The following is a 15,000-nucleotide window of genomic DNA, read 5'->3' on the forward strand; positions in this document are numbered from 1 at the left end:
GCTGGAGGCGAGGTGTGTGTGTGTGGTCCAGCCTCGTCCCCTGGCCCAGAGTCCCAGCTGTGGTCTGTGTTTGTGGGTCTCCTGCACTAACGGGAGCCTGGATGGGGCTGGATTAAACGTGGTAGATCATAGCAACATTGTGTACATCTGCAGCTCACTTCAGGCACACGGATCAGTTATAGTGCTGTATCTAGACAAGGATTACGGAAAAAATCTATATGCCTTGAAGAGTTTTTCATGGGAATTTATTTAAATGTCCAAAAGAACAAAAATATTTGTCTGGATGTGAAGACTGTGAAGATATGCCTGAATCGTGGGGTGAGGAGACTGCTATGGGTGGTTAGATCATGAATTATTCACAAGATTACTGTGTTGGCTGCCAGCCACGTGGGCAGCGCTTATGGTAATGGTTTGCAGTGTTGAGAGACTGCAGAGACTGCTATAGTTATAGTGCGTTTTGCTTCTCAGGTGGGCGGAGCCTACTCCTATGACTGCAGCTTTGGGTATGTCCCCAATGTGGAGCTGATGAAGTTCATCTCCATGGCAACGTTTGGCTCATACCTGTCCACGTGTCCGGGTGCGGGGGCCGCGGGTCAGGAGATGAACGCCTACCACCGGGCCTTCCTCACCTACGCTTACCTGTGCACTGGAGAGTCCATCAACCCTGAGTACTACTGTTGTGAGTGCACCACACCACCTTTAGGTTCACTGCACTACTGTAGATCTCCAGATCTCCTTGCTACATCCTGTAGATCTCAACTAGTTTATAAGACCAACTGGTTTTTAAAAACTGAGGTTTTCATCAGAGGAGCATTTGTGGGCAAAAAAGAAAAAGTAATTTCTCATAAACACCATGAACTCCATTTCATCTGTGTCCGACAATATCAAAATGCTCATGAGAAATTGGTTTTGGAAAATGAGAGGGTTTGTTTTGAGGAAGTAGCTCCATTCTGTTCCAGTCAGTGGTCACAAGCTGCATCTCATATTTCTGTTCTGTCACTCTGAGCGTCAGTTGAACGTCTGTCTCGCCTGCACTAGGAGACCCTGTAGCAGGAAATGAGAGTGTTTGTACTTGTCCATCTGTGTTGAGGTTAAGCTCTGAGTTGAGATTGCTTTCACATCCATTTTTAAGGTCAAATTCTTAGACCTGAGTGACTCTGGGACCTTAATGAGGGTGTGTGTGTGTGTGTGTGTGTGTGTGTCTGTGTGTCTGTGTTCAGTCTCTCAGCACAAGCTCTTTAACGAGCACCTGGTGTCGGCCAGTGGGAATCCGGCGCTGGTTCTGCGTAGGAAGAAGCACACAGAGAAGGAGGTGCTGGCGGACCTGTGCAGCGTGCTGTCCGTCCGTCTGCGGGAGGGCTACACCATCCGCGAGATCAACATCACCAAGGGTGAGCACCACTGTCACATACATCAGATCAGCATCACCAAGGGTGAGCACCACTGTCACATTCACCAGATCAACATCACCAAGGGTGAGCACCACTGTCACATACACCAGATCAACATCACCAAGGGTGAGCACCACTGTCACATACACCAGATCACCATCACCAAGGGTGAGCACCACTGTCACATAGACATTCACCAGATCATTCATTCATATGTACACACACATTAAAAATTCTTTTGCTAGAAAGATGTATAGCTTTTCTTGTTTGGTTATATTACTGAATTGTGGGATTCTGTTTTGTATCTTTAAAGTGAAAATATCTCATAGGTTTGAAACGTTTCCAACTTGAGAAGAAAGTGGGTCTGTCATGCAGTCACCACACAGCCTGTCCTCAGACGGGTGTCTCTGTACTGGTTCTGTAGCAGGACCGTGTCTCTGTGCTGGTTCTGTAGCAGGACCGTGTCTCTACTGGTTCTGTAGCAGGACCGTGTCTCTGTGCTGGTTCTGTAGCAGGACTTTGTCTCTGTGCTGGTTCTGTAGCAGGACCGTGTCTCTACTGGTTCTGTAGCAGGACCGTGTCTCTGTACTGATTCTGTAGCAGGACCGTGTCTCTGTGCTGGTTCTGTAGCAGGACCGTGTCTCTGTGCTGGTTCTGTAGCAGGACTTTGTCTCTGTGCTGGTTCTGTAGCAGGACCGTGTCTCTGTGCTGGTTCTGTAGCAGGACCGTCTCTCTACTGGTTCTGTAGCAGGACCGTGTCTCTGTGCTGGTTCTGTAGCAGGACCGTGTCTCTACTGGTTCTGTAGCAGGACCGTGTCTCTACTGGTTCTGTAGCAGGACCGTGTCTCTGTGCTGGTTCTGTAGCAGGACCGTGTCTCTACTGGTTCTGTAGCAGGACTTTGTCTCTGTACTGGTTCTGTAGCAGGACCGTGTCTCTGTACTGGTTCTGTAGCAGGACTTTGTCTCTGTGCTGGTTCTGTAGCAGGACCGTGTCTCTACTGGTTCTGTAGCAGGACCGTGTCTCTGTACTGGTTCTGTAGCAGGACTTTGTCTCTGTGCTGGTTCTGTAGCAGGACCGTGTCTCTACTGGTTCTGTAGCAGGACCGTGTCTCTGTGCTGGTTCTGTAGCAGGACCGTGTCTCTACTGGTTCTGTAGCAGGACCGTGTCTCTGTGCTGGTTCTGTAGCAGGACTTTGTCTCTTTACTGGTTCTGTAGCAGGACCGTGTCTCTACTGGTTCTGTAGCAGGACCGTGTCTCTACTGGGACCGTGTCTCTACTGGTTCTGTAGCAGGACCGTGTCTCTGTGCTGGTTCTGTAGCAGGACCGTGTCTCTACTGGGACCGTGTCTCTACTGGTTCTGTAGCAGGACCGTGTCTCTGTGCTGGTTCTGTAGCAGGACTTTGTCTCTTTACTGGTTCTGTAGCAGGACCGTGTCTCTACTGGGACCGTGTCTCTACTGGTTCTGTAGCAGGACCATGTCTCTGTGCTGGTTCTGTAGCAGGACCGTGTCTCTGTGCTGGTTCTGTAGCAGGACTTTGTCTCTTTACTGGTTCTGTAGCAGGACCGTGTCTCTACTGGTTCTGTAGCAGGACCGTGTCTCTACTGGGACCGTGTCTCTACTGGTTCTGTAGCAGGACCGTGTCTCTGTGCTGGTTCTGTAGCAGGACCGTGTCTCTACTGGTTCTGTAGCAGGACCGTGTCTCTACTGGGACCGTGTCTCTACTGGTTCTGTAGCAGGACCGTGTCTCTACTGGTTCTGTAGCAGGACTTTGTCTCTGTACTGGTTCTGTAGCAGGACCGTGTCTCTACTGGTTCTGTAGCAGGACCGTGTCTCTACTGGTTCTGTAGCAGGACCGTGTCTCTGTGCTGGTTCTGTAGCAGGACCGTGTCTCTACTGGTTCTGTAGCAGGACCGTGTCTCTGTGCTGGTTCTGTAGCAGGACCGTGTCTCTGTGCTGGTTCTGTAGCAGGACCGTGTCTCTACTGGTTCTGTAGCAGGACCGTGTCTCTGTACTGATTCTGTAGCAGGACCGTGTCTCTGTGCTGGTTCTGTAGCAGGACTTTGTCTCTGTGCTGGTTCTGTAGCAGGACCGTGTCTCTGTGCTGGTTCTGTAGCAGGACCGTGTCTCTACTGGTTCTGTAGCAGGACCGTCTCTCTACTGGTTCTGTAGCAGGACCGTGTCTCTGTGCTGGTTCTGTAGCAGGACCGTGTCTCTACTGGTTCTGTAGCAGGACCGTGTCTCTGTACTGGTTCTGTAGCAGGACCGTGTCTCTGTGCTGGTTCTGTAGCAGGACCGTGTCTCTCATCCTGTCCTTTGTTAGGATCTGTCTCTGCTTTGAATCTCCAACAGTAATCAGATACCCTGTCATTCCATACTCTCAATCTCTAAACTTTCCCCTTTCTTTCTTTCTTTCTTTCTTTCTTTCTTTCTCTCTCTCTCTCTCTGTCACACACATTCTCTCTGTCTCTCTCTCACACATTCTCTGTCTCTCTCTCTCTCTCCATCCCTCCCCCTCCCGTCTTTATTCAGGAGGCACTCAGCTGGAGGTGAAGCTGGTGTTGCTATGGAAACACAACATGCGCATCGAGTATGTGGCGGTGTCCAGCTGGCCCCTCCTCCTGACCAAGCGCACCACGCGGGTGGAGGTGACCATGGAGGGCAGCTACGACATCCTGCACGACATCAGCTGTACCCTGCGCAAGCCCATCACCAGCCCCTACCGCACCTCCGTCATCCGCCGCTTCTGGAACACTCTACAGGGGTCAGCAACATGACACCAATACTCCACATTTGTGTGTATTAATGCTACTTTTTGTAGTAGATGCTGGTGTGTGAGGGGAAATCTGGCTACTGAAGGACTTTAGATTTGGTGTATTAAGTTAGAAGTACAGTCTGCAGAGCCACGCCTCCTGTGGGGTTAGTCACGCCTCTGGTGCCATTGGTCACGCCTCCTGTGGGCTTGGTCATGCCTCTGGTGGCATTGGCCATGCCTCCTGTGGTCCTGCTGTGGTATTTATTTTAAATTTACATTTATGGCATTTTGGCAGACGCCCTTATCCAGAGCGACTTACATTTTATCTTATTTTTTATACAAGTGAGCAATTGAGGGTTAAGGGCCTTGCTCAGGGGCACCTCAGTCATGGCCTCAGGAATCGAACCCACGACCCTCTGGTCACAAGACCAGTTCCCTAACCGCCAGGCCATGACTGCCCAAATAAATGACTCTCTTTTGTTTACCTGCAGCATTAATCAGACGGACCAAATGCTGGTGCACCTCCAGTCCTTCAACTCCATCCCAGAGCACTACACGATTCCCGAGAGCACCAAGAACGGCGTCCCGCTCTTCTACATCCCACCTGGCTCCACCACCCCGGTGAGACCTCTCACAGCAGATCACCCTTCAAACCCATCCATCTGCACATTTAGATCCTTTACTGTGGACCAACTTTTCTCTCACCACGAGCCTGTTCTCTCTCAGGTCCTCTCTTTACAGCACAGTGGCTTGAAAGACTCCAGCCAGTCACAGTTTGCCTCCTACTGGAAGCCCATCTTGTCCATGGATGCCAACTTCTGGCAGCGCTGGTTACACATGCACCGGATTGCTATCATCCTGGAACATGACGTGTGAGTGCACCTCAGGGCTGGACGATACCATCAAAAAGATCATATCATGATTATATTGTTGTCTTGCAGTGAATGTGAAATACCTTGTGAAATATTAAAGCATGTTGGTCTGGGTTATTTTGACCAAATTGTCAACAACTGTTAGTCCTTCATAAACATTCCACACATGGTCAGGGGCACTTCCTCTCTTCCTCCAATTTTCATCTCGTTTTTCTGCCGAGTTGGTTATTATGCCAATTCCCACCCACCAATGAATGAGCTGTCCTCCCTCTGTCATGTGACATCCACCAACCGTGGTGTGTGCACAGACCACAGCCCTGTTCTGAGACTCAGGACTCCAAGCCTGAGGCTGTAATTCTGTGTGTCTGGCGCCCCCTGCAGGCCGGTTCCGAAGCACGTGCACATAGCGGGTGCGAATGGCCGGTTCAGCACGGTGCAGTGCAGAATCGCCCACACTGCCCTCACCTCCCTGCTGAGGGACTGGAGCAGCTTCGTGCTGGTGGAGGGCTACTCCTACGTCAAACTCATCTACAGGTACACCCACCTTCTCAACCACTGCCCCCCCCCCCCTCATTAGGAGGGGCTTTCACCTGTTTCACTACCAGATCTCATGAGGAGAGCAAATATAGTAGCTGCACTGAAGGAACACCACAGTTACAGATGCCCAAACACATGTGGGTATAGTAGTATAGTAATGCCAGTCAGACGGGTTATGGGTGGATGTTAACAATCAGACGGGTTATGGGTGGATGTTAACAATCAGACGGGTTATGGGTGGATGTTAACAATCAGACGGGTTGTGGGTGGATGTTTATAATCAGACGGGTTGTGGGTGGATGTTAACAATCAGATGGGTTGTGGGTGGATGTTTATAATCAGATGGGTTATGGGTGGATGTTAACAATCAGACGGGTTATGGGTGGATGTTAACAATCAGACGGGTTATGGGTGGATGTTTATAATCAGACGGGTTATGGGTGGATGTTTATAATCAGACGGGTTATGGGTGGATGTTAACAATCAGACGGGTTATGGGTGGATGTTAACAATCAGACGGGTTATGGGTGGATGTTTATAATCAGACGGGTTATGGGTGGATGTTAACAATCAGACGGGTTGTGGGTGGATGTTACTAATCGGACTGCTTATGGGTGGATGTTACTAATCGGACTGCTTATGGGTGGATGTTAATAATCAGACGGGTTATGGGTGGATGTTAATAATCAGACGAGTTATAGGTGGATGTTAATAATCAGACTGCTTATGGGTGGATGTTACTAATCAGATGGGTTATAGGTGGATGTTAATCAGACAGTTATGGGTGGATGTTAATAAGCCCTGCATCCTCTCTCCTCCTACAGTGCATCTGACCAGCAGCCCATCTCCTTCTACCTGGTGCGTCTGATCTCCAAAGCCCCCTGCATGGTACTACGTCTGGGCTTTCCTATAGGAACCCTGGCCCACACCAGGAACAAGGTACGTTCCCCAGCGGGACGTTGAGGGTCCTGACTCTGCAGGAGTCTGAAGTGCTTCCTGCTGTTGTCGACCCAGCCACCTTTTTTCATTGGAGTGTGAATTGAAATCCAAGTGTAACATCTGTTGGTTGGCTGTGTTGCATTATAATGACATCTGAACACTCAAAATACGTCATATGAAATTGATGCTTTGCAAAGTGAAACAAATGCACAGCCTGAGGTTTCTAGTCCTGGGCTACATGTTTGTCTAAAGCAGAAAGGTTGAGAGTGTGAGGGTGAGTTGAGGGTGTGAGGGTGAGTTGAGGGTGTGAGGGTGAGTTGAGAGTGTGAGGGTGAGTTGAGAGTGTGAGGGTGTGTTGTGAGTGTGAGTTGAGAGTGTGAGGGTGAGTTGAGAGTGTGATGGTGAGTTGAGAGTGTGATGGTGAGTTGAGAGTGTGATGGTGAGTTGTGAGTGTGAGGGTGAGTTGTGAGTGTGAGGGTGAGTTGAGAGTGTGATGGTGAGTTGAGAGTGTGATGGTGAGTTGAGAGTGTGAGGGTGAGTTGAGAGTGTGAGGGTGAGTTGAGAGTGTGAGGGTGAGTTGAGAGTGTGAGGGTGAGTTGAGAGTGTGAGGGTGAGTTGTGAGAATGCCCTCGTTGGCCTGTCTGAGAGAAAATGTCCAGAAAACCTCTGCTCTGTCTCCAGATCGTGGATGAGTTGCTAGAGCTGATTCTGAAGCTGCGTTTCCCGCACCGCGTCCAGAATAAGGAGGCCACCCCGAAGACCAAGCGCAAGGTCCTGGGAAACGCCTCCCCATCCAAATCACCACCCCTCCCAGCACCACAGCCCACACTGTCCGACCGGCCGTGTGTGGTCATCCTCAACAAACCACTGGAGAAACTGCTGATCAGGTCTGCCACACACACACACACACACACACACACACACACACACACCTAACAATGCCCTCTGTTCCTAGTTCCTTGTTTGCAAAGCAATGAATTTAATGTATAAGTGTATAAGACAAACATACACATACTGTTCTTTTTTACAGTAGAGGCCTGTAATAGCACTCCTGTTCCTGTCCAAGTCTCTGTTTAAATCCGGTGGATTATTAAGTAATTAACACGGATCAGGAGGTTCTGGGTTCAGTTCAGGATACTTCTTTTGCCCTCGATGTAACCCACATCTAAAAACAACAACAACCCCCAAAACTCCATCACTTCTGTTTCTGGCCGCTAAGCCCCGCCCACTCCTTTATAGCTCCACCCTAATTTTCTCCCACTGTGGCGTTCCAGGTATGAGAAGCTCCCGACGGACTTCCGGGCTCCGTTCATCCTGAACATGGAGCCGTTCACGCAGCCGTCCAGCTCAGCGGCGCTGATCAGTGCCGCGGCCAGCCGCACCGCCTCCTCCACCCTGGCCTCGCTCTCCCGCTACTTCCTGCACCAGCGCTGGGTGTGGGCGGTGCAGAGCGGCCCGGGGGGTGTGGTCACACTGCAGGCAGTCGCCCACATCCTCGCCATGCTCGCTGAGTGAGACCCCAGTACACTCTCAGTACACTCTGTAGAACATCAGAGTGCACGCAGTCTTTTCACTCCCTACATTCCCAGTGCAGACTTGGATCACTAAGTACACAGGGTACAAGTTTAATACATACACTACATGTTTATAATGCATTTAAACCTGGATGTTATGTTAGATGTAATGTCTGAGCCAAATAATTAAGGATAAGATTTAGTACATGAGTCTGGGTAAAAGGCCTGCTTTAATCTCTGATAGATTACAGACCTGCTCTAATCTATGATGAATTACAGGCCTGCTCTAATCCTCTGATAGATTACAGACCTGCTCTAATCTATGATGGATTACAGGACTGCTCTAATCTCTGATGAATTACAGGCCTGCTCTAATCTCTGATATATTATAGGCCTGCTCTAATCTCTGATGGATTACAGGCCTGCTCTAATCTCTGATATATTATCACCACTGCTACTGTCTCCACAGAATACGATTGGCTGAGGGCTTCCACTATGCTGCCAGTGGTGATGGAATTGTCAACATGGTGATGGAACTTCCCATGGCTGTCAAAACACCCAAGGTAACACACACACACACACACACACACACACACACACACACACACACACACACACACACACACACACACTGCCAGTTTTGTTGCCTGATAACATAAGAGATCATCACAGTGATGTTTAAGATGCTGTCCTAAGTCCGCGTGCGTTGCCTAATGTAGAAAAGTGTCATGAACACTTTATATTTTCCCCTTCAATGTGATCTCATGGTCTGATGTACCTAAAAACTATGTTGAACAAATATGTATGTATGTTTGCCTGTGTGTGTCTGTATATATGTTTGCTTGTATGTGTGTGTGTGTGTGTGTGTGTGCGCGCGTGTGCGTGTGTGTGTGTGTGTGTGTGTGTGTGTGTGTGTGTGTGTGTGTGTGTGTGTGTGTGTGTGTGTGTGTGTGTGTACAGGGAGTATCTGCAGCCTTGGCCCCAGAGAATCACACCTGTATTGTTCAGTATGTTCTGTTCCCGCCCCACTCCACCACCACCAAGGACAGGTAACAGCTTCCTGACAGAAATTTTTTTTATTCACCCTTATATTATTGCTTTGCTTTTTACTTATAGTAAGTATTATAGATAAGCATTAGTATGTGAATATTTTGAATTATGAACTTGAATTTTCTCAGTAAACAAGAAATACATTGTACTGAAACAAGGTCCCACCGGTACTCAGGCAGAAAAATAGCTGCCAAAAGTCTATATTCTTGACTTTGAATCTGAAGCTGAGTCTAATCCTGAATCTGATCTTAATTCTGATCCTGATTCAGATTCTAATTCAGATTCTGATTTGGATTCTTGTCTCTTGTCCTGCTGCTGCAGTTTCTCCACAGATGATGACAACGACACTGAGGTAGAGGCCATAGACACAGACACGGAGCTCAACCTGGTGACCGAGTGCTGGGTGGAGCCCCAGAGTGGGTCTGTTCTGAGTTTGTTGGACCAGCACCGTCAGTTCCAGAACCTGACGTACCAGCAGATCCCTCAGGCTGTCAGTGCCCCCCCCACAATCCCACACGCTCCTCATAACAGACCTGTGACGTGTGATGTCTATCTTGGCGGTGTTGCATGTATGTGTATGTGTGTGTGTGTGTGTGTGTGTTGTGCAGATCTTCCCTCGTGATCTGTCCTGCATGTCCACCATGATGACGTTTGAGTACCTCGTCCAGCTGTGCCAAAGCAAAGACCAGGGGGCCTCTGTCCTTGGCAACAAAGATGTGACAGGTTAGCCCTGATCAAAATTACATACATATACACAGAGCACACGCACACGCACACATGCACACACGCACGTGTGTTTGATTGATTTTGTGTTTTTGTGTGTGTGTTTATGTGTGCTCCGTGCATTTGTTTGTGTGTTTGATTTGGTGAATGTGTGTGTGTGTGTGTGTGTGTGTGTGTGTGTGTGTGTGTGTGTGTGTGTGTGTGCACGTGCGCATGTTCTGTGCAGGGGAGGTCCCGGCTGCCTCTCCCTGTGATGGGATACACACGGTGCCTTTTCAGTTTGACCTGATGAAGCTCCTTCCCCAGTGCCAGCAGATAGAACTGTTCTTCTACACACTCAGCAGAGGTATCACACACACACACACACACACACACACACACACACACACACACGCACACACACGCACAGACACACATTTCAACGCTGTTATCCCACCACCAGACTACACAAAGGCACTGATGCAGTTTGCATTCCTGACCACAGGAGGGCAGCGTGCATTCTGTCTGATTCACAAGCTGCTACAAACTGCTGTAATAAAACAGTATGTCACAAGCACACAGGGTCATGTGACCTGTCCCTAACTGGTTACTCTGCTCTCTCTCCTCCACAGCAGAGGACGAGTCTGGCCAACAAGACGACCTCTCTCTGCCCAACGACATGCTGCTCAGTCTCTTCCACAGTTCTCTGCAAAATGAGCTGAGTGACCGGGAGATCGCATTGGCTGACGGAGACCATGTGACCTTCATGCATCATATCCTGGAGAGAGAGAGGAATGGCCATTTGGCCCCTTTCTCTTTGCCGGTGATTAAAGGTGTGTGTGTGTGTGTGTGTGTGTGTGTGTGTGTGTGTGTGTGTGTGTGTGTGTGTGTGTGTGTGTGTGTGTGTGTGTGTGTGTGTGTGTGTGTGTGTGTGTGTGTGTGTGTGTGTGTGTGTGTGTGTGTGTGTTTGTTTCAGGTTAAAGGTAATGAATCCAATTACCCTTAAAGTTAATTTATTCATTGCTCATTTAGTAGACAAATGTTCCACTGGTCATTTGTTTTTGTTTCCCATTGTTGTGTGTGTGTGTGTGTGTGTGTGTGTGTGTAGAAGAGAGGCAGGATGCCGTGTTGTCATTCCACACCATTGGGAGCAGTAAGGAAGTGACTGGCTCCAGCAGCACTCTGCAGGTACTCACTCTACACCCCTCCATCACTCTACACCCCTCCATCACTCTACACCCCTCCTTCACTCTACACCCCTCCATCACTCTACACCCCTCTATCACTCTATACCCCTCCATCACTCTACACCCCTCCTTCACTCTACACCCCTCCATCACTCTACACCCCTCCTTCACTCCTCACCCCTCCTTCACTCTACACCCCTCCATCACTCTACACCCCTCCATCACTCTACACCCCTCCATCACTCTACACCCCTCCATCACTCTATACCCCTCCATCACTCTATACCCCTCCATCACTCTACACCCCTCCATCACTCTACACCCCTCCATCACTCTATACCCCTCCATCACTCTACACCCCTCCTTCACTCTACACCCCTCCATCACTCTACACCCCTCCTTCACTACACCCCTCCATCACTCTACACCCCTCCATCACTCTACACCCCTCCATCACTCTACACCCCTCCATCACTCTACACCCCTCCTTCACTCTACACCCCTCCATCACTCTACACCCCTCTATCACTCTACACCCCTCTATCACTCTACACCCCTCCATCACTCTACACCCCTCCATCACTCTACACCCCTCCATCACTCTATACCCCTCCATCACTCTATACCCCTCCATCACTCTACACCCCTCCTTCACTCTACACCCCTCCATCACTCTACACCCCTCCTTCACTCCTCACCCCTCCTTCACTCTACACCCCTCCATCACTCTACACCCCTCCATCACTCTACACCCCTCCATCACTCTATACCCCTCCATCACTCTACACCCCTCCATCACTCTATACCCCTCCATCACTCTTTACCCCTCCATCACTCTTTACCCCTCCATCACTCTTCACCCCTCCATCACTCTACACCCCTCCATCACTCTACACCCCTCCATCACTCTAAACCCCTCCATCACTCTATACCCCTCCATCACTCTAAACCCCTCCATCACTCTATACCCCTCCATCACTCTTTACCCCTCCATCACTCCTCACTCCTCCATCACTCCACACCCCTCCATCACTCCACACCCCTCCATCACTCCACACCCCTCCATCACTCCATACCCCTCCATCACTCTTTACCCCTCCATCACTCTTTACCCCTCCATCACTCCTCACCCCTCTATCACTCTTCACCCCTCCATCACTCTTCACCCCTCCATCACTCTTTACCCCTCCATCACTCTTCACCCCTCCATCACTCTTCACCCCTCCATCACTCCTCACCCCTCCATCACTCTACACCCCTCTATCACTCCTCACCCCTCCATCACTCTACACCCCTCTATCACTCTTCACCCCTCCATCACTCTTCACCCCTCCATCACTCTTCACCCCTCCATCACTCTTTACCCCTCCATCACTCTTCACCCCTCCATCACTCCTCACCCTTATGATGTGTGTGCATGTGTGCATATGTGTGTGTGTGTGTGTGCATATATTTGTGTGTGTGTGTGTGTGTGTGTGTGCATATGTTTGTGTGTGTGTGTGTGTGTGTGTGTGTGCATATGTTTGTGTGTGTGTGTGTGTGTGTGTGTGTGTGTGTGTGTGCATATGTTTGTGTGTGTGTGTGTGTGTGTGGGGACAGAGTTTCAGTAATGCGGATCTAGTGGATGAGGAGGCAGCAGTGATGGAGAGAGACTGGCCCTCCCCTCAGTGGAGATGCTATGCTAAGCTCCTGAGCCCCCAGCAAGTCCTGCTTGTGTTCCTGCCGGCCACCTTCTCTGGTACGCCTGCTCTCCCACACCGTTGGAATATGGATTTATTTCAGAATATTCAGTTTTTCTAGACATATTATGGTTTTAAATAGTAATTCCATTTAGCTTGGGGCGTTTTTGTCATGGGTTAGGAACATTTTTATGTTTTTCCCTCAGATGTTCAGATTTTGATGTCTTTCGGCATGGGAACCGACCCTCAAGTCAATGGCAACCAATCATGGACCGCTTCCATCAGCAGCTCAGCCAATGGGCTTGATGAGGCGGAGCCTGTGGCAGCATCCAGTGGGGTTCAGCACGAGGACATGAGTGACGGCCAACCAGAAATGCCCTCCACCGAACGGGAGAGCAGTGACAAACACACCACGGATCAAGCTAGCGTAGATACAGGTCGGCTTATGTGAGCGTGAGCGCGGGTGTCAGTATGTGTATGTGTGAACGTGTGTGTCTGTGTGTGATCGCGCGTGTGTGTGAGTGCACGCGTGTTTGTGTGAGCATGTGTATGTGTGTGTGTGTGTGTGAATGTGTGTGTCTGTGTATGAGCGCGTGTATGTGCCTGTGCATGTCTGTGTGTGAACATATCTTAAAACTAAAACAGATATTCAAATACAATTAATTAGTCATTAGTGAGTCCAGAAATGTTTTCATTAATGTTGGCTGTTGACAGTAAAAATATGCCTGCAAGGTGCTTTAGATCCTTAATAGGACTTAATATGATTACTTTATATATTAAAATAAATTTTGCATTAATGTTTTATGTTGTTTGTGTGTGGTTGTGTGTGTGGTTGTGTGTGTTTGTGTGTGTTCAGCCTCTGCCACAGAGGAGAAAGATGGTGTGCAGTTTGCCGAGCCCCACAAGATGGACTGCCACATCAGTTTTGTGCGTCAGCAGAGCGGGGGCGACCCCAGCCGTCCCCGCTGTCCTGTGTACGTCTACAACTGCTCCCTGGACAGCCTCAAACAGCAGCTGGTCCACCCTCTCTCCAGACGCCAGCCCAAAGACATCTTCCTCAGGTAGAGACACACTCACACACCCTTACAAAGTCTTTCAAAATGGTGAAACTGGGGTCCACAGCGAAAACTCTCTCTGCCTGTCTGTCTGTTTGCCGATGGGAGTTAGACAGCATTACTAGTTCATGCTAACTTCAGCTCACTTGCTGCCACGGTTTATTTTTCTTCTCAAGCAAATCTTTACCCACAGTTCTCGAGGGATTGTGTTCATTTTGGAGATCCTATTGGTGTTACAGATAATCACTGAGGAGGGGCTAGGAGGGTTAAACCTTCTCACCTGTATCTGTACTTTCTCACACTCACTCTCTCACTCTCATGCTCTCACACTGTCTAACACTCACTCTCACTCTCATACTCTCTCACTCTCACTCTCTCACATGCACTCTCACTCTCTCATACCCGCACTCTCACACTCATTCTCTCACTCTCTCCATTCTTTTTACCCATTCTAAATTTTTATCTGTGTTTCTTGTGTTGCTCTGTCTCTTACTCTCACTCTCTCACACACACTCTCTTACTTTCTCTTTTACACGCTCTAACTCTCTTCCCACTCCACTCTCTTCCTCTCTTGAGGGGAGCTTATTCAGTAGGCTGTGCCCCCCCACAAATCAATAAATACACACATCACCCACTTTGTTAGAAATGGGTACCTGCCACATAGAGTCAGTAGTCACGTAATGAAGTGCTTCTAATTGCATTGTGTAGGGGTCCATTTACTGGACCCATACACACAGGCCTGAATGGGTCATCAGTCCCTCTTCTCTCTGGTCAGTTCTGCTGTTTCTGAACACACGGCCCCTGATGACTTGGAAGGCCTTCTGGAATGTTAACTTAGGTCCTGTTGTATCTCACAGCTTCCCAATAGTGGGATGACCACAGACTCATGATGGTGGAATTACCACAGACTTACAGTGGTGCATACTGACACTACAATGCTAGTTGTGTTATTTCCTGAAAAGGGGTGTCTGAATTTCCCTCTCGTCTGTGCTGTAGTTTTAGTTTGAGTGACCCTTGATGGTGGAAGTGAGTCTTTGTCTCAAGTGGAGGAGTTCAGGTATCTCAGGTTGTTGTGAAGAGAGAGCTGAGAGCTGAGCCAAAAGACAAAGCTCTCGATTTACTGGTCAATCTACGTTCCAACTCTCACCTGTGGTCATGGGCTGAGCTTAATGTGGATAAAATAATTATTCAGGGATGAAATTAGTATCCCAAACATTTATCACCCCCAAAAGGTCTGTGGGTGGTCTTGTTACAGGTTTGTAGGTGGTCTTGTTACAGGTCTGTGGGAGGTCTTTTTACAGGTTTGTGGGTGATCTTGTT

The 15,000-nt window shown here is 49.1% G+C and overlaps 1 protein-coding gene across 1 annotated transcript in view; it reads left to right on the forward strand.

Annotated features, from left to right (window-relative positions):
- LOC143491442 (KICSTOR complex protein SZT2-like) overlaps positions 1-15,000 on the forward strand; it is a 41,419-nt gene that overhangs the window by 5,662 nt on the left and 20,757 nt on the right. The window contains exons 9-27 of the mRNA XM_076990451.1: positions 469-679; positions 1,221-1,391; positions 3,923-4,154; positions 4,637-4,766; positions 4,872-5,017; positions 5,399-5,551; positions 6,379-6,493; positions 7,175-7,380; positions 7,768-8,004; positions 8,477-8,570; positions 8,968-9,056; positions 9,379-9,547; positions 9,666-9,780; positions 10,007-10,126; positions 10,392-10,592; positions 10,868-10,947; positions 12,546-12,684; positions 12,832-13,062; positions 13,482-13,686. Coding sequence (XP_076846566.1) covers positions 469-679; positions 1,221-1,391; positions 3,923-4,154; positions 4,637-4,766; positions 4,872-5,017; positions 5,399-5,551; positions 6,379-6,493; positions 7,175-7,380; positions 7,768-8,004; positions 8,477-8,570; positions 8,968-9,056; positions 9,379-9,547; positions 9,666-9,780; positions 10,007-10,126; positions 10,392-10,592; positions 10,868-10,947; positions 12,546-12,684; positions 12,832-13,062; positions 13,482-13,686 — 3,044 coding nt within the window. The remainder of the gene's footprint in view (positions 1-468; positions 680-1,220; positions 1,392-3,922; positions 4,155-4,636; positions 4,767-4,871; positions 5,018-5,398; positions 5,552-6,378; positions 6,494-7,174; positions 7,381-7,767; positions 8,005-8,476; positions 8,571-8,967; positions 9,057-9,378; positions 9,548-9,665; positions 9,781-10,006; positions 10,127-10,391; positions 10,593-10,867; positions 10,948-12,545; positions 12,685-12,831; positions 13,063-13,481; positions 13,687-15,000) is intronic.

The sequence above is a fragment of the Brachyhypopomus gauderio genome, unplaced genomic scaffold (assembly GCF_052324685.1).
Source record: "Brachyhypopomus gauderio isolate BG-103 unplaced genomic scaffold, BGAUD_0.2 sc75, whole genome shotgun sequence".
In the NCBI taxonomy this organism is placed as follows: domain Eukaryota; kingdom Metazoa; phylum Chordata; class Actinopteri; order Gymnotiformes; family Hypopomidae; genus Brachyhypopomus; species Brachyhypopomus gauderio.